At 48.9% G+C, this 18,598-nt stretch overlaps 5 protein-coding genes across 5 annotated transcripts; 2 read left to right on the plus strand and 3 right to left on the minus strand.

Annotated features, from left to right (window-relative positions):
• Positions 1 to 629: 629 nt before the first annotated feature.
• On the minus strand, positions 630 to 1,080 carry J7337_013054 (uncharacterized protein; the record flags this gene model as incomplete). Its single annotated transcript, XM_044830550.1, is given in 2 exon segments — positions 630 to 681; positions 695 to 1,080. 2 exon segments carry the CDS (start codon positions 1,078 to 1,080, stop codon positions 630 to 632), a joined length of 438 nt encoding a protein of 145 aa, XP_044673825.1.
• Positions 1,081 to 4,653: 3,573 nt separating this feature from the next.
• J7337_013055 (uncharacterized protein) lies at positions 4,654 to 6,442 on the minus strand (the record flags this gene model as incomplete). The annotated part of the gene is made up of 5 exons (XM_044830551.1): positions 4,654 to 4,857; positions 4,921 to 5,186; positions 5,248 to 5,476; positions 5,529 to 6,220; positions 6,286 to 6,442. 5 exons carry the CDS (start codon positions 6,440 to 6,442, stop codon positions 4,654 to 4,656), a joined length of 1,548 nt encoding a protein of 515 aa, XP_044673826.1.
• Positions 6,443 to 7,383: 941 nt separating this feature from the next.
• On the plus strand, positions 7,384 to 12,083 carry J7337_013056 (uncharacterized protein; the record flags this gene model as incomplete). The annotated part of the gene is made up of 11 exons (XM_044830552.1): positions 7,384 to 8,114; positions 8,172 to 8,932; positions 8,995 to 9,225; positions 9,281 to 9,411; positions 9,466 to 10,078; positions 10,135 to 10,352; positions 10,411 to 10,625; positions 10,681 to 11,109; positions 11,164 to 11,440; positions 11,493 to 11,636; positions 11,694 to 12,083. 11 exons carry the CDS (start codon positions 7,384 to 7,386, stop codon positions 12,081 to 12,083), a joined length of 4,140 nt encoding a protein of 1,379 aa, XP_044673827.1.
• Positions 12,084 to 12,509: 426 nt separating this feature from the next.
• On the minus strand, positions 12,510 to 15,206 carry J7337_013057 (uncharacterized protein; the record flags this gene model as incomplete). Its single annotated transcript, XM_044830553.1, has 6 exons — positions 12,510 to 12,956; positions 13,015 to 13,116; positions 13,165 to 14,004; positions 14,175 to 14,626; positions 14,741 to 14,994; positions 15,058 to 15,206. The coding sequence occupies 6 exons, from the start codon at positions 15,204 to 15,206 to the stop codon at positions 12,510 to 12,512; spliced, it is 2,244 nt and encodes a 747-aa protein (XP_044673828.1).
• A 1,685-nt stretch (positions 15,207 to 16,891) lies between these two features.
• Positions 16,892 to 18,535, plus strand: J7337_013058 (uncharacterized protein; the record flags this gene model as incomplete). Its single annotated transcript, XM_044830554.1, has 3 exons — positions 16,892 to 17,812; positions 17,867 to 18,004; positions 18,095 to 18,535. 3 exons carry the CDS (start codon positions 16,892 to 16,894, stop codon positions 18,533 to 18,535), a joined length of 1,500 nt encoding a protein of 499 aa, XP_044673829.1.
• Positions 18,536 to 18,598: the final 63 nt, after the last annotated feature.

Here is an 18,598-nt window from a genome sequence, read left to right on the forward strand (position 1 = left end):
CCTAACCCTAACCCTAACCCTAACCCTAACCCTAACCCTAACCCTAACCCTAACCCTAACCCTAACCCTAACCCTAACCCTAACCCTAACCGTCTCCTTCGTTCAGAAAAAGTAACCCAACCCCTTAACTTAAATTTCCCCAAGTGTGTCCATCCGCCCCTGAAGTTGGGAAATGATCTGTCGCAGTCTGTAATACTCTAGTGATAACCCTGTAATTGATCCCTGTGCGAACCCAGAAATGCTTATTCTATCTGTTTCAAGTTCGTCCGCATTCTTCCCCAAATGTGTCAGATCCATACCGCCTTGGTACTTGTCGGGGCTGGGCATTGTTTGTGCGCCTGTGAAGAGACATCTGTCCAACCGGTTGATAAGATGTACCAGCAATTGAAGAACCATTGTAAACTGCGCTGAAGAAGGAGCTACATCCCCAATCAGTGAGCTACTATGGCTAACTCCGAACGCAGTCTTTTCCCTCGACCTTTCATCAGTACAATGTTCTATAGACTTGCAAATTGCCTTGAAAAGGCCCAGAAGATGCTGCTGACAGGCAAGGGTTGTAAGAGCCAGCCCTCCAATGCTACAGCACGATTCACCCTCCGAGGTAATCTCATCGTTCTCCCCGGAAATTATCATGGATATGGTGTTGATGATACGTACCAGAGTTCTTGTGCCATCAAAAGCCTGGTTGACATACTGGGATGATACAGTTGGTGGAGCACTGCGGGGATGATGCAGAGCAATTGTAGCTGAGATGGTCTTAGTGCTCACAGCCATAGCCTGGGAGGTAAGTTCTTGTAAGAAACTGGGCGTCGCCCTGTCATCACTGACATCGGCGTTGGATAGTGGTGTTTGGATCGGGGTTGTCTCGTTCCACCATTGTCCTTCGTCGAGGTGTGCATCCATCCCAGCCATAAAATCATTACTCATTTTCAGGTCTTGATCAATATTCCGAGAGGTATTCTCGAGTTCAAGCTCTGCTTGGGCCGTTGTGCCTGTCTGGTGCCAGTTGAAGTTGTCATAATCAAGCCAATCATCCTCTAGAGAGCCACCCGTCTGTCTCTCTAAAGATGACAGGCCCATGTTGTTCTCGGAGCTGAAGCACGGTCTTTTTGTCTTGGCTCTTAATGTAGTGATACCTTAACCCTTTGTTAGATGGTGGGATCAACTCGATCGATCTACAGTTGTACACACATGCTGTGCCTGCTTTTTCGCATTTGGAGCATTTTGGCAGAGGCTGACCTGGTGATGGCTTCTGTGAGGTGGAGTCTCGAAGACACCGGACCTTTTGCTGCCGACAGCGCTCGCATGATTGGCGGTGTGACATTGTGCCAAACATGTGGGTGCCGAACGGACGTGTCGGCATCGCATGGTGGCTCCGTGGTTACTTCTTAGGCATTCTCTTTATATCATGTGCGAACTAATCAATTCACTACCAGGATCCTCTTCACTCTTCTCTCTGACCCAAAGTGTAAGGTGTCATTTATTCTTTGTGCAAGCAGTCAGAGTGTGGCAATGTTATGCTCTGATTGTATGATTATGCAGTCAGGATTATGTGAGAACTGAGCGTGGAGCGTTACACAGGATAAGGCAATGCACTCTTTTGTCTCCAAGATGCGACAGGAAGCCACATTATGATGTGATGCCAAGTCTCAGCTTCGTAATACATTTCCAAAAGGGCGGTGCCTCCCGTGGTTCGAAACTGTCACTTCCGTGCAACTCCCTATCTAGACGCGAGGTTGCTTATCTCCATTTTGTCACACGGGACACAACTGCATACTCCCCGGCCATTTTAAGGTCGCGTAATAGATCGATCGTCTTCCATTGGATCCGTTGGCAGTTTAATTATGACGAGATAACGCGGCAGCGCCATATTAGGTAGGAGTGATGCTTACGTGTGTGTGTGTGCTGATATCACTATCGCTGTGAGAAAAAGTCAGATTAGGATGCATTAAATCCGGGCCGCGCCGATACCGACACCCGCGAAGCTAACGCTTACGCAGCATCTCACGGGCGATGGGCCCAGTGGTGCAGATCGCACGCTGTGTGATATCAGCACTTGCCAAAAGTAGCAACAACCAATCCTACGTGGTATCACAATAAGCATCACTTGAGAAGTTCAATTGCTTTTCGGGCTCCGAATTCAATTATTATCAAGACACGCCTGGCATAGATATATGTCCCTGAAGGTTCTCAGATCAATGAGGCCCTACAATTGTACAAGGCCTGCAATTTATCGCCTGTAGAATAGACTCTCTCACAGATTGTGCGATAGATAGAAGAAGACAAATGATTGCCAGTGATATGGGGACTAAGCAGTAGATACACCTACACCCCCAGTCCTCCTCCCTCTTCCGTTTGTTCCGGCGCAAGGTTTCAGATCCTGTGCCAAATAGAACCGACTGAATCGGATAAGATAGACCAACCTGATCCATCTCATTCATGACTTAGATAACAACTGGCAATATCGCATGCACAATGGTGAGCTTGACCTTGTCGATCGGGGCTCAAATTTTCTATGATGGTTGTTCTTAAACTATGAGCTTCCATGTTGACCCCAAGACCCCAGTCCGGGGTTCACTTTACCCCATGATGGGGTGAAAGGCATATATATACCTGTGGACTCACTCAAAAATGATCCCACTTATTCGCGCTCCCTTTAAGCGAGCGAGCGAGGTCCACGAGTAGGTGCGCGGGGGAGACATCTTAGTAGGTGATTGGGTTACCTGTTAGCCTTGCACTTTATTCTACCGGTACTTTTGTATTCAAGACAGATGGGGTCTTCTGGAGTCTTATGAATTTTCAGAGTTTCCTCTAGGTTTCCCATAAAATATAGAATGAAATAGCCCGATTTCAGATATATTTACTAGACACGGCATTTCATCCCAAGATTACCCCTTACATCGTGAAGGAAATGGGCAAGGGCATTTTGTTCGTATTTATAGCTCTTGAATAGACACTAAATAAGGCCCCCTGATACCTTGTCGGTCAGACTTTTCAAGACCAGTCGTTCATTCCCTTCGGGCCTGCTGGCAAATTTGTTGAAGATATCCGCTTGAAAGCTTTAAAGCTTGAGCTTATAGGTTTTAGTAAAACAACTTCTTCTTTCAACAGCCGTTTTTCTTAACTGTCAGCACCAAATAGATATGCCTCACTACATCCAGGCAACACTGATGAAGAAAGCAAGAGGCTTAGTGGACCATTGGGTGACAGTTGGCAGATCTGGAATATAGAGTTCTCGGGTCCATCTCCGACGCATGACATGTAGTTAAATGGGGTATTGGAGGTGGTGAAAACTTTGCAAGTAAGCCTGGTCCAACTGGCTCTTGCCGTGTCACTCTCAGAGATACCACCAATATTGTCAGTGCCCGGCTCTTGGGCAATAACATAACCATCCCTGTAAGAAACGTGACCATTGTCTCCGACGGTGAAGTATTCACCACCATCCGTTGTGAGTACCCAAGGGTTGAATCCACTACTGGCACCTCCACCCACCCTGTAACGGTATGAACGGTCCAAATCGTAACATGTTTCAACACCGAGAGTAAATTGAAGATGATAATTTGGCTGTGGATCAAGCAGGGGCTCTAGTGTGCAAGTACCCGAAGATTCAGTGGTTGTAGCGGGAAGAGTGGTAGCATCGGTTGTGGTTATCGGCAGACCAGCAGTAGTGGTTCTGTCGGCTGTCGTCGTAACAAGATTTGCGGTGTCTGTTGTGGGATATGTCGTGGTAGTGATAGACTCAGAGAGAGAGGATTTGGGCTTACAATACCCAGCGGAAATAGACGTGAAAAACAGGAAGGTGGCCACCAACGTTAGCAGCAGCTTCGGAGACGACATCATGACAGGCCAGATGAAGCGAATTTAGAAAGCGATAATGAACCACGACTTCAGGATCCAGGTAAAAGAGGAGGGCGCCTGATGCATTTAAATTATTAACCAGGTTGTGTATAGCAATTAATACAGATTAGCCGACCCCTGAAAGGTAATAAAAGCAATAGTCCAGCTCTTCTGGTAAAGCACTGTAATAGTAGTCCGTTGTGGCTAAACTATTGATTAAGCTTACAGAAGCGATGGGTGCATATGGTAAGCGCGTTTATCTGTAGCGTATTAAAGTCAATAAAACCCCATAGGGCGCAGCGACAGTGGCACATAGCGTAAGGGACTATGGGACACGGCAGGTATCAGCACTGGGCTATTGGCTAACTAAACGAGCTAAATGACACGTTGGCCAAGAACAAGTGTGGAGCTGTACAGTAACAAACCCTCAGGGAGCAAGAAAACACCGAACCTTGATGTACGGTGTCGAAATAAACTTAGTAAATAGAGTACTAAATTTAGGCTAAGTTTACCTAAGTATTTTTATCATTTAGGGTTAAGGTGCTGAGTTTTCTTTCCTCCCCTAGCAAACCCATCCAGTCGGCCGCCGCCTGTTTAATCGGGTTCCGACCATGCCCAATTACCAGGCGCGCTGGAGAACATGTTAAGCGTCAATGGCAGAAAATAAATAAATACTTCACAACTCCAACACAGACTTTGAGACGATTCAATGAATTATAGTTTCCTTCCACCTTCCAGTTACCTCTATAGTGATATGAGTAAGGATATGAATAGTTTGGCATGCAAAATTTCTCCTCGAAAGCTTCATTGGAAAGCTCAAAGCTCTACCTTAGAGACCGCAACATCAGGCTTCCGAGCAGCATCACCACTCTCTTCAATTGAGCTAGTCTCCCGGACAAGGCTAGGAGCCTTGAGATTTCTTCTCTGCTTCCAAGTAAGGCCCGGTGTTTCAAAGATAGTATCGATCTCCTCAAGGGTATATCCCTTGGTTTCAACGAAGAAATACCAGACGGCAACAAGCTATCAAAGGCAATGGGTCAGTTGGGCTCAATCGCATTAGCCAAAGCGCGACGGTGAACTTACCTCCAGGAACGTGTAGACAATAAATGCAATATAGTACTTCCATCCAGCATTCTTCAACCCAATTGGGTTTACGAAAGAAGAAAAGAACCCTGCGGCATGCATAATACCCGTCATATAAGCAACTCCACGTGCTCGCACCTCGTAAGGCAGAAGCTCGGCCGGATAAGCCCAGAGAGGGGTCCACCCAAGGTCATAAGCGCCATTGCTAAGGAAGATGGAGACAATGACACCAATCGCGTAGTTCCGAGTGCCGTGTTCGGTGTATACTGCGACGATTGAATTAGCATGCCTTGATCAAGCTGAAATGCAGGTATAGTAGGTACTCACAAGCTGCAAAGGTAGTCCACAAAACGAAAGCAAAAAACATTCCGGCAGTAGAGATAATGAAGAGCTTGCGGCGACCAATCCGGTCAACTAAGAACGAAGCACCAAGAGCCAAGACAAAGTTGTAGATAGACAAGCAACCGTTGACTGTAGTTTGCTCAATCGTCTTGGTGATTCCGATACTGTTCAGCACGGAATGGAGATAGTATTGAACTAGACCATTGCCTGAAATCTAGAAATATTATTAGCAAAGGCTCAATGGAAGCTTGCCTCAGCCTTCTCACCTCGAGGAACAGACCACAGAATGTGACAAGAATAAGTCTTCTCCTGTTCGGTTTCGTTCGGATAAGATCGAGATAGCTGCCCTGCTCCTTGTACTGTGCATCTTTGAGGATAGCCTCCTTGATTTGTGTGTATTCGATCTCCACAATTGGATTGCTCTCATCACCGTTCGCATGATGCTTTACCAAAAAGCTTCGCGCAGCTGCGCCATTACCCTTGGAAATCAGCCAACGAGGACTTTCGGGGATAAACCAAAGAAGGCTGATCTGGATGACAGCGGGGACAGCTTGGAGACCACTGGGTATACGCCAAGAGCGGGAATCCTCAATGAATTGAGTGCCATAGGTTGTCCAAGCTGCGATGATTGCTCCAGTATACCATGCAGTGGGAAAGTAAGACAAGATGGTTCCACGATGCTTTGGAAGAGCCAGCTCGGCAAGAAGTAGCGGCGCACCAACGACGGTGAAAGCGAGACCAAAGCCAATGATGAATCGAGAAATGACGAATTGTGCAATGTGCTTAGAGGTTGCCTGTAGAATCGCGCCAAGCAGAGTCCATGAGGCGCCAAAGGCAATGGACTTGCGACGCCCGATCTTATCGACGATCCAACCAATGAGAGGTAGCGCCAACATGGCTCCAACAGTCTGGATAGAGTTGAGCAGACCCAAGACTGGTCCTTCTGGGTGATCGAATTCTAAAGTTCGGAGTCAGTCTAATTTACCATCGCGAGCTACCATGGAGTCGAATGGTGACACTCACCTTCTTGCCAGGAGGGCAGCAACTGCAAACCATTCATAATCATGCCATCGAAACCTTGATATGAACTGCTGAGGATGACAACCGGCAGCCAGAGATAGAGCTTTCTCAAACCGGCGTCGTTCCACCAATGGGTGGACGGACCAAGTGCATCTGCCATTGTGAAGATCTTTCTTCCGTAGGTGGGCGGTGATTTTCAAGTAATAGCCCAAGATTTACTTGCAGCGGTAAGTGATTCAAGTAAATAGAAACGATGCTAGTTACTGTGAGTCTACTTCTCTATTTATTAAGAGTGTTGTCAAGTGCTATACTATATCGCTTTATGGTGTTTGCTGTTGTGTCTACTGGAGTTAGCCCGTCTCCAGCAGTCTGGAACTGCAAGCAGTGTACCAACAGCCACGCCACCAACATATTTTAGAGCGTCACGCAATAATGAGGCTGAATAATGAACAGCATAGAACCAACAGATATTTCTTCCATTTCGCCTTCAACCACAAGACTAAGATACCAAATAGCAGGGTCGCGTAATCTAGCAATCTTCTAGCACCAAATAAAAAACGTCGCTTCCAGGGAAGAAAGACGTCGTAATCCTTACTATCGCAGAAATGGCTGTTGAGCATGTGGTCAAATGGCTCCGATCATGGTCGGCCAAGTCCGAAGAGACGAGGATATTGCCATTTTGCTCCGAACAGGGGTCGGACATTTTTGGCAGCTCCACCAACCCTAGATCGCACATCCCAATCGCATAATACCGCGATCTCCAGCGGTACTCGTGTGTGGTTAAGCAATCCATTGAAACTCGGAGATTAATTGACCTGCAAATGGAGGAGCCAACCTCTCTTAAGGGACCCAAGTCAAGTTATTCTCTAGTGCGACTCGGACCAATCACCAGGATTGACTAATCAACATCACATTCATCTGAATTGAGTCTAATTCACTATCAGCTTGACTCACAGCGACGCTCAATAGCGAGAGACTCGAGGACCTGCTGGGAGTTCGGCTTACAGCCTCTTCCAATTGATCTTGTTCTACCATTTGTTATCCAACCTGTTTGCTCTAGCTTTTACTGCCCAGGTTTCCTTCCAGCACGCAGCATCCAACATGTCTACGCCCACCGACGGGTCGGTCATCGAGACCCAGAAGGATGCGTCGATTGAGGTATCCATCCCCAAAGGCCTGGACTCAGAGGGCCTAGACGCCATTCGGGTGCTTCTTCAGAGTCAAGCTCTAGGCGGCAACGATACACCAAAACAAATTGGCGTATCTTTCAAGAATCTCTCGGTCACTGCCCCATCGGGAACCAAGATCCAGGTCAAGACTCTGCCTCAAGCCATCATCAACACCTTTGGGCCCGACCAAGTTCACTTCATCAAGGAACAGATCTTGGCACGCCTCAGCCCACAAAACTCTGACCCTGAAAGAAGAACAATCCTCGATGGATTCTCAGGCGTTGTCAAACCCGGGGAAATGCTTCTTGTCCTGGGACGCCCCGGTAGTGGATGCTCCACGTTCCTCCGCACAATCGCCAGTCGATCCAATCTGGCCACAACCGGTGACCTCGAGTACGCCAACGTATCTTCTTCTGTCTTCAGGCGTGATCATGCCAGGGAGATCATCTATCTACCTGAGGAGGACAGGCACATTGCTTCCTTAACCGTTAGACAGACAATTCAATTTGCTCTGCGCAATTCTCTCCCGAAAAATGCTCGCAACACAAAGCTCGTGGCAAGCCTGGTTGATGTTATCGCCAAGATCTGCGGTCTCTCACATACTATCGACACTCCTGTTGGTGGTGCATTCTCACCCGGTGTGTCAGGCGGAGAGAGGAAACGGTAAGAGGGAAACCTTCACTTTATCGCCACTATCATGTCTAATCTGCGACCTTCTAGTGTTTCCATCGCCGAAGTCCTGGCAGCTGGTTCCTCGGTCCAATGTTTCGACAATTCGACCCGTGGCCTCGACTCCTCCACCGCCTTGGACTTTGTCAAAGCCCTAAGAGCCTTCACCGATATCGGCCACAAGACAACTCTCGCAACACTCTACCAAGCCGGCGAAGAGATATACCGAAACTTCGACAAGGTTGTCCTTCTCTCCGAAGGACACGAAGCCTTTTTTGGAAGCACGTCCGAGGCCTGGAGCTATTTCAACAACCTTGGATTCATTCCAATTCCTGGGCAGACGACGGCTGAGTTCCTTGCAACCGTGACAGATCCCGAAGAGAGGAGGGCTGTTCCCGGGTCAGAGGCTGATAGCATCAAGTCTTCTGCCGATCTTGCTGCAGCCTTCAGAAGATCTAACAACTATGCACGCCTCGTCAGTGAGATCGACGAATATCGAGAGAAGCAGGGTCAGGCAGACGCTCTCCTTCCATCCTATTCGTATCGCTTATCGCTGCCTTCTCAGGTGAAGGAGAGCTTGAAGCGGGAGTATCAGCTCGTCAAGGGACAGAGGCGGGTCTACTATATCAAGTGGATTACAACCATCATTCTCTGCCTCGTGTGCGGTAGTATGTATTTCAACATTGAGAACAATGCACAGGGCGCATTCACCCGTGGTGGTATCTTGTACTTTGCACTGATCTTGAACGGATGGTTGCAGTTCCCTGAGCTTTTCGATGCCTACACCAACAGGCCTGTACTAGAGCGACAAGGTACCTCGAACCACCCTGACACCGCAACTGTCGAGATTGTGTTACTGACGGTCATCTTACAGCCAACCTCCACCTGACCCGTCCCGCTGCAGTCGCACTGGCCCGTTTCCTTATCGATCTGCCGCTCATCGCTTTCCAGCATGTCCTCTTTACTCTTGTGTTTTACTTTCTTTCACGGCTCCAGGTTGAAGCTGGCAAGTTCTTCTTCTTTTACCTGACGCTCTTCATATCGACCGTATGCTTCAGCAACCTCCTCCGCATGTTTGCCTACTTTGTCGGGACGTTAGATGACTGTGAGTTACCAACACCCACATTTCCGCGACAGCACTAACGTACTCTGGTGACTAGGCTTCCGTTATGGAGGGTTCTCTTGCACAGTGCTTCTTCTCTTTGCAGGCTTTCTGATCCCTCCCAACGATATGAGTCCAGCTTTCGGATGGCTGCACCATATCAATCCCATGTTCTACGGCTTTGAGAACGTAAGTTCCATGATCCAACCAATGACCCTCGAAATACACTGACATTTACTTCAGCTCTTTAGTAGCGAGTTCAGCGGATTGAATCTCTCATGTCATGATAGCCTCATCCCAGCACAGGGTGTTGCAGGGCATCAGACTTGCGCCGTGAGAGGTGCTTTGCCCGGCCAGACCAGTGTGCCAGGACTTCAGTACGCCGAGTCTTTTGGATTTTCTTACTCCCACAGATGGCGAAACATCGGTATTATGATAGCCATCGGCCTGGCCTATCTCGTTGCTGGCATCTTTGGAAGCGAGTTCATGAGCTTCGCACCCAACGGTGGAGCTCCCCTCGTGTTTGCGAAACGCCGCGATACTTCGAGTTCTGACTTTCATGACGTTGAGAAGTCCGCTCCCTCATCCGGCCACGCGAGTGTTCTTTCGAGTCGGATTGGCCAGATTGCCCTCAAGTGGAACCAGCTCAGCGTCGACATTGGCGATAGCCATATTCTCAAGAACATCTCGGGGTACGTCAGGCGGGGAGAGCTTACTGCTCTCTGTGGCGCCAGTGGCGCAGGCAAGACGACACTTCTCACGGCTCTAAGTCAGACCAACTTTGCGGGCAGTATCGTCAATGGAGAGGTTCTGGTCGACGATCAATCTCCCAGCTCGAGCTATAGAAAGACAGTTGGTATGGCACAAACCCATGCCGGTTTCTGTGGAATGGTGACTAACGGTGGTCCTTAGGATTCGCGCAGCAGATGGATCTACACGACGGGACAGCAACCGTTCGGGAGGCCCTCGAGTTCTCTGCCCTTCTACGACAGCCAAAGCACTACTCCAAGGCCGAGAAGCTGGCCTACGTTAGCAAAGTCTTGGACTTGCTTGATCTTAACGAAGTCCAGGATGCTCTGATTGGAGAAGATGGCGGCGGTCTTGGTGTCGAGCGACTCAAGAGAGTAACTGTGTGTTTTACGGCCTCCCCCGATCCCAACCATCGAAGCTAACCTTAGGCTTGATTAGATTGGTGTTGAACTTGCTGCGCGGCCCGAGATCTTGTTCGCCGATGAGCCAACCTCCGGGCTGGATTCTCAAGGCGCATCTCGCATCGTCCACTACCTAAAGACACTCGCCCGTCAAGGCCAGGCAATAGTTGTCACTATCCATCAACCCTCTGCTCTGGTGTTCTCCCAATTTGACAACCTTCTGGCCCTGTCTTCAGAAGGCAATCAACTCTAGTAAGTCTCCATTCCCAAGATATCCATCTATCTTCGCAACCTGACCATGATGTAGCTTTGGCAAGGTCACCGAAGCTCTCCCGTACTTTGCTCGTAACGGTGCTACATGTCCTGAAGGAGCAAACCCCGGTGAATTCATCCTCGAGACTGTTGGGGCAGGTGTCAATGCTCGCACTTCTGACAAGGGCTCCAACTGGGCTTCGACATGGGCTGCCTCCCCAGAGGCTACTGCACTTGGGCATGAAATCGCTATCAGTAGTGATACTTCAAAGGTCCTCTCACCTGAGGTCGACGAAGAAAGCGCCTCTGGGCACAATGCCTCCGTGGTTCTTCAGACATTGCTTCTCACAAAGCGGATGCTGCTAAACCAGTGGCGAAGTCCCCCGTATATCTATTCCAAGATCTGGGTGCATGTCATCAGTGCTATCCTCGTCGGGTTCACTTTCTTCCAGATCGGTACCAGCCCGCAAGATCTCCAGAATCGGTGAGCTTTTCTTCACCTTCTACACTCTCTCCAAATCGCTAACCAACTCAATAGAATGTTCAGTGTCTTCTTCATCCTTTTCCTTTGTAACGCTATTGTAAACGTGATCTTGGCCCGTTACTTCTTTGCAAGTCTGTACTGGCAGTTTCGTGAAGGACCTTCTCATGCATACGGATGGATTGCTTTCGTGTCTTCGGCCATACTGTCAGAGATCCCCGGCGCTATCTTGGTCACCGTTCTGTACTTCGTGATTTGGTACTTCCCAGCCGGTTTGCCTTTGGATCAAGCCGGTTATATCTTTCTATTCCTTCTCACGTATGAGATCTTCCAAGTAGGTCACACACAAGTCCTTTTAGTTAGTGGCACTCCTCTGACAATTGCAGGTTCTCCTTGGTCTCTTCATGATGGCCCTCAGCCCAGATCTCGGAGCAGCAGGAAATGTTCTCGTGTTCATTGTTTGCACTTGTAACTGGTTCAACGGCATCATTGTTCCTTACAGCCAGATTCAGGTCTTCTGGCGTTACTGGGTAAGCCACAGCGTTTCCGCAATTATCCTCTCTAGCCTTTGTCTAACATAAATACAGCTCTACTACCTATCCCCATTCACCTACCTTCTTGGCGGGATGGTAACCGCTGTGACCTCATCTGTCGATGTTTCATGCTCACCAGCAGACCTCACAGTGTTTACAGCCCCTGCTAACCAGACGTGTTCTTCCTATGTATCGGAATGGGCTGTATCCGCGTCCGCTCAGCTACTCAACCCCGACGCTTCTGGTGATGACTATTGCCAGATATGTCGTTGGACTACTGGGACTCAGTTCTTGGACCAATTCAACCTGGGAGATGGCCAGCTCGGCGGACAATGGGGTAGTTGGGGAATCTTTGTCATGTTCACGCTCAGTAATCTTGCCTTGGTCTACTTCTTCACTTGGGCCACCAAGGTGAAGGGGTGGAAGCTATTCTACTTCTTTTAGATTTGACAAACTCAGTAGAGTCACCGATCAAGCCGTTCAACCTGACCTCTGTTAGGCAGTGAGTATCAAGAACTCGATGAGAGTGGGGTAGAAGCTTAAAGGCTTTTCTTCTTCAACGGCAGTTTCAATAGATTCTTCTTAAAAAAATTTCGTCAGGCTCTTCTCTCTATGCTGCCGTGTGCCGTTATTCGTCTATAGTGAGGCTTTTTGTTGCCGGCTGCGATGTTATCAAGACAGAGGGAAATGGCAAATGGCCAAAACCACCTAGAGAAGCCATCGCATGGCCCGGGATTAAATACTTAGTTGACCTATTTCATCTCACTCTTCTCCAAACATATATCCAACGAATGTGTGTTTCTATTCAAACTAGACAATATTGTTACTACAAACTATGGATGCTATTGAACCAATCTATCCCAATGCCGGTCACGCGCTGATTGCAGTTCTTAGCGGGTGCTCCTGTCGTAGATGACCCTCTTCCTCTACGAATGGTCCTAAGTGACTGATAGCGGCACCAGGTACTTGCGCCTTTCCCTTTCCTCGAGCAACAGCATTCGCTTTAACCATGACCTCGTCCCATTCCTTGTCCGCCTCACTCAGCCAAGTGATCGCCCCTCCCGCTCCGAGTTCTAGATCATTGCCAGACTTGACGATTGTGCGGATCACGACGGATTGGTCGACGGTACCGCTGGCACAGATGTAACCAATACTTCCAGAGTATATACCTCGCTCACGTTGACCTTCGAGAGAGTCGAGTATCTGAACTGAGCGAAGTTTTGGAGCGCCCGTCATGGAACCAGGTGGGAAACAGCGTTCGATGACCTTGGTTCCTCCTACCGACGTGGCGACATGGGACTGTATTGTTGTGACAAGCTAGACGATAGTAAGTCATCCTGTCGTCAAGTAACACATGGAAAGCGTGCCATCTTACCTGGTGTACAGTTTGATAGGTCTCTACATGCAACAGCTTCGGCACAGAAATGGAGCTTGGTGGTGAGATGTTGTGAAGATCGGATCGAATGAGGTCAACGATCTATCTAAAATTAGTCAACCGAATCTTAAGTGACGGGTTTGTGCTTACCATCAGATTCTCGGCTAGCTCTTTGACATCGGTCGCAAGTTGATGCTTCCGCCTCTCGTCCTCAACTGGATCGGGGTCAACAGCAAGGGTACCCTTGATTGGCTTCATCTCTGCAACTCCATTACTATCGATGGAGATGAATCGCTCAGGCGATGATGAAAGGATGGTCTTATCATGGGCGGCAAAGTGGATATAGGCAGAATAAGGCGCCGGATTTCGTTTCCGAAGGTCAAGATACAGGCTGTAGGGATCTACCTCGGGGCTCTTTGCCTTGAACTTTGTTGTCAATGTCAGTTCGTAGGTCTCTCCTTCTTTGATGGCCTGTTTGGCTGCCCAGATTGTGTTGGAATAGGACGCCTCGTTGTCGAGCGCGACGAAAGGTGGCAAAGGGTGCGCTTCAACGTAAGGTGGCGACGGCGGTGCGTCAAACACCTCACGGACACGATTCAGATAAAGGTCGAATTCGGCCTCGTCGATGCCTATCTTGCTCGAGGCGCCAATGGCATTGCCGATTGGATCCTCTTCACCTCGACGTATCAAACTGAACAGTGTCCACTCTCCAGTATAATTATCCAGCCGAAGCACGGTGTTTGCGAAGAGTTGCTCGCTATCGCTGTGCTTCAAGCTGACATCCTTCTCATCGGGTGGCGTGAACTGGTAGCCAGGTAGTGATTCTCTCTTGAGCTCATAGCCAAAGTAGCCGATGAGCCCAACCTGGAGCAAAGGCTGACCAATATCTGTCTCTTGATCCAGCGACTCAGAAGGGAGTGTTTCGGTGTTTGCCACGATGGTCTCCTGCTGGAACTTCTCCAGCCACGACCAGTAGGAAACACTCAGCCTCTCCGATTTTATGTTTTTGCCATGTTGATAAAAAGACACGTGCCTCGACTTGGTTGAGTAGCTCAGTGTAAAGGAAGCCCAAGATAGATAAGAGTTACGAGAGTGTGAGTCTCTGACCTGAAGCCAAGTCAGAATGTGTAAGTGGTTGGGGTTGGATAGGACGAACGTACCTTGGCACTATCAAGCCACGCCTCACCGTCTAATGATCTACCCCGAAACAATGTTTGGAACACAATCTCTGCGGATGGACCTTTGCCAATTCTAGCAGACTTGACGTAATAAGGTGAGACCGGTCGTGCCGGGTCAACCTCTGTACCTAGTGCCTTGCCCAGGCCGGTTTGCTCAACGGCATTCTGCTGAAGAATATGTTCAGGCAGCGACGCGTTCTCAAGAACTCTACGCTTTGTCCATTGGTTTCTCGGATTACTAGTCACCCAAAAGTCCAAGACGATATCTCGGAAGTTTGAAAGGATCTGCTTCCCGTGAGAAGAGCAAATGCTTTCTGGATGCCATTGGGTGCCAAACACAGGGCGTTCCCGATGTTGAAGTCCCATCAAAACCTTTTTAGAGGGGTTCTCTGGGTCGTATGTCCATGCTGTGACTTGCAGCTCCGGTGGGACATCTAGAGAGTGTCAGCAACAACACGATGTGAAGGTAAGCTACCAGAGAGACAACATGCCTTCAATGTCCAACACAAGACTGTTATACCTTACTCCATCGAACTTCTGTGGCAGACCGCTCAGGATACCTGTGCCGCGGTGGTGAATCTGACAGATCTGACCATGTTTAATGTTTGGTGCATGAATGATATTGGCGCCGAACGATGTACCAATGCCTTGATGTCCAAGGCAGATCCCCAGTATGGGAATGTTGACTTCTCTTATAAGCCTAGCATTGAAGCCAAAGTCTGCTTCGCGCTGCGGTGTGCCGGGTCCTGGTGATAAGATGATGGCATCTAGGTGAGGGAGGATTTCCGATTTGAAGTGATCCCTGGGAACAAACAGTTAGCCTTTGCGTATAGTTAGAGGCTTGGGACCGTTTTGTTTTACATACCATGAGAACTGGTCAAATCGAATAATAGATACACTCCACTCTGGATATGACTGTCCATCATGACCTTTCTGAGTACCTTGAAGAAGTTGTAGAATATTGTTTGTGTAGGAATCATAATGATCAACGATAAGAACCTTAATCGTGCCCATTTTGGAAAAGTATGGTGCAATGTGAAAGTCTCTGATGTTGAGATGAATTTGAACAAATGTTACTTAGCATATAACAAGAATGTCAAGTATATTTTAGCAGCAGACCTGCTTCACTTCAACTTGACGCGACTAGTGCGGGTTATTATGCAAGCCGACTCAACAATAGCACCTCGATTCAGAGAGAAACGCTGGGATCGAGAATACATACAGTCTTACCCACTTTGTTCCCCATGAGTACTGCTAATCAAAGAGAGTTTCAGACTTGGAGCAATGCGAGCCAGTAGCTGGCTGTTGTCAGGATCCTCAACGTGCCTCCATGTCCATGTTCCTAGTCAGGAATGACTTGAGAATCAACCCGTATCATGTCATTGAAGCTTGCGTCGGGGATGCGCAGCATATTCCAGAGATACTGATGTCGTCAACCATGGTTCAATTGCTTGTAGATGGTTCGGCGAACCCGAAAGTGCATAGTTGCCTTCCCTTTCTTGTTGCAACGGCAGGGAAGGCTGCCTGCCGAGGCGTAGACTTACAGAGGTTAGAGCTTCACTTCAGTCTCATACACTGGGTACAAGCATACGTACTACCTCCATTTGATATTCACTAAAGCAAGGCTACTTCTCGATGACCACCTCGGAATCTTGCCGCATGCCATCACGACATTGCAGGATCATGTTGCGAGACATGGCGAAGAACAATATCGAGTTTAGAACCACTATGAACGCTGATAAGAGAAACAATTGTGGCTAGTCTATCTGCGGGCATGCGGCTGACATTACCAATCCTTCACTCTCGGGTACGGAGTGAGGTAGCCTGACAGGAGTCTTGATGCGGGTGTGTTTGAAAACGCGTAGGGTAGGGTTGCCCCCACTCCCGGGTCACAGATACGCATTTCCCGATACGATCAAGCGCGGTAGGACTGTTTGGCTAATTGCAGATCCCTGTAATCACGCTATAACGCGCTAACTTGATCGGAAGAGGATGCCCCCGTCCCTCTCGGAGCTATGTAGACGTGCTCTGCTGTCTTCTGTCCAAGCCCGTTCCCTCTTACCCTCGCCTCGGAGGAAGTGAGAGATGCAGCCGGTTCTCTTTTCGCCGAGTCGCTCTGAGACTACCTCTCGCCGGGCGAGAGACGCTTCCAAGCAGGGCCCCTGGCGGTGCTCCAACTGCCCCAAGGAGTTTGCTCAGAGTGAGTACTACGCCCTGTTACCCTTTGTTATGGTCAATCCCTTTGAGTAGATGTTGGTTCGTGCCTGTACCGCCAACAATCGCACTCATAGCCCTGTCCGCTGTGATTTTCCTCAGTTGCCTGGTAGGCTAATTAATTTTTCTTTATCTCTGAAGAGGAATATCGGTACAAGCATCAGCAGCGCTGTATTCAATCGTCCCAACGACAAAAGCTATCCAAGCAGAAGTCTTGCACAGCCTGCGCAGCCTCCAAATTGAGTTGCGATCTGGGTACGCCGTCATGTTCACGCTGCATCAACAGGAACAAGACGTGCCGTTACGTCTCGGCCAACAATCCCAACGCCACGTCTCAGCAGATCGAGGCGTCCCAGCGGCCTCGGGTGCACCACTCTCGAACCAATTCGGGGCAGCCATATGATAGCAATAGCGTTATCGGAAATAGCTCATCGCGTTCAAGTTACTCTAGTCATCGTCAACCAGATCTTGATCTTGAAGCTGTCATGCATGACGCGGGGGACCCAAGCCGCAGCTCTGCCACCAGCAACGGCCTGTCACTTGCAGCTCCCCAACAACAGCAATTACCTGCACCTGCGTCTGACGGTATCAATATAAATGGGTGGCATGCAAACACGCATACAAACAGGCCAAATGTTGGCTTTGGAGATCCTACGCTAAGCCCAGGCCAGCTTGAGAGGGACGGTATTTCGTTATTTAACTTGACCAATGAGACAGACGCTTCGTCCCGATGGCAGCGAGAAATACCTTGGTTCTCACAGAATGCATTTCTCTCCCCCGAACTGCCTATATCGCCAGAGCTCGAAGACCCTATGCAAGGAGGCGGCTTCACGGGAGCTTCTGAGGATCTCAACTTCGATCTCCTAGGCTCACTTGGGATCTTGACTCAGAATCGGATTACTCCGGGCCAGGCCTCTCAACAGGGTGGATTTTCAACCATGCTGAATACTCCTGTCTCATCTGACGGTCACTACCCAAGAACAACATCTATTACAAATCACCAGAGCAATCAGAACTCTCCACTTGATGTCGAGACCGATACCGAACAAGGCAAGACTCTTCATGGTGCCGTCAAAGCTGCGCGTGGTACGGAGTTGCCAAATACGGCTGCCCCACGTCAGCCATATGGCATCAGTCGAAATCTACAGTCATGTCCTTTTCACAGACTCCACAAAGACGATGATCTCATTAAAATGGTCAGCAACTACCCCAGTGTCATGTTACAACCTGGAGTATATCCACCATTTGTACATCACAAGCTTTACCGATGTTCTGCCGGGGATGTCGCAGAGCCGCTTGCTAAAGCGTTCTGCTGTGTCGGGGCTTTCTACGCATCTGTTCCTGTCAGTGAGACATTTGTTTACTCGCTTATAAACGAAGAGACCAACAAGCTTGTCAAAGGATTTGTAAGTGAAAGGTCGAGTCTGAGCCAGTCATCGACTCTCATTAACAGTGTGCAGCATCAATTACCCGGTTCTGATGCTGACATGCTTGCGGTGGTCCACGCCATGTGTATCTATCAGATCTTAGGCTTCTTTGTGAGCGTAAATCCAGAACAGACGCGCGCAGCTGAGTCACAGCAGATGTTCTTCCTCAAGGTATATAACATCTCCCCTGGTTACCCCTGGTTACCCCTGGTTACCCCTGGTTAAGTTGAAGAAGAAACACGAGCTAAACGTGCACGGTAGATGACCAGACGTCTCGCCAAACAATATCTTCAAACCTCAACAGCTGAGGACAGTGAAGAGAGCAACTGGCGCAAATGGCTCATGGACGAGACAATACGAAGAACTGTTTTCCTTGTCAATGCCATAAATACCCTTTCCTGTCGTGTTCAGAAGCAGGATCCAAACTACTTTGAGCCTCTGGACAACGGCCTCATTCACAACTTGACTCTCCCAGCACCTGAGGCTGTCTGGAAAGCCTCGTCAGCAGAGGAATGGACTCTCGCCAGGTCTCAACTTACCGCTGACGACTTTGCACGGACAAAGGTTAGTGTCCGCCGGGCTGTTGATCAGATAAAGAGTATTGGAAGGTCTGGAGATCGAGGCACTCTTGTTAGCCCGCTCCAATTTGATATGTTTGATGACTTCACAAAGCTAGTCATTGCTACAGCAGATGTCCAGTGATACAGTCTGAGGACCTTTTAACAAAGTAGAGGAATCAAAGGGCGTCGATTGCCGTACTTGCAA

Source organism: Fusarium musae, chromosome 11, assembly GCF_019915245.1.
Source record: "Fusarium musae strain F31 chromosome 11, whole genome shotgun sequence".
Taxonomy (NCBI): Eukaryota; Fungi; Ascomycota; class Sordariomycetes; order Hypocreales; family Nectriaceae; genus Fusarium; species Fusarium musae.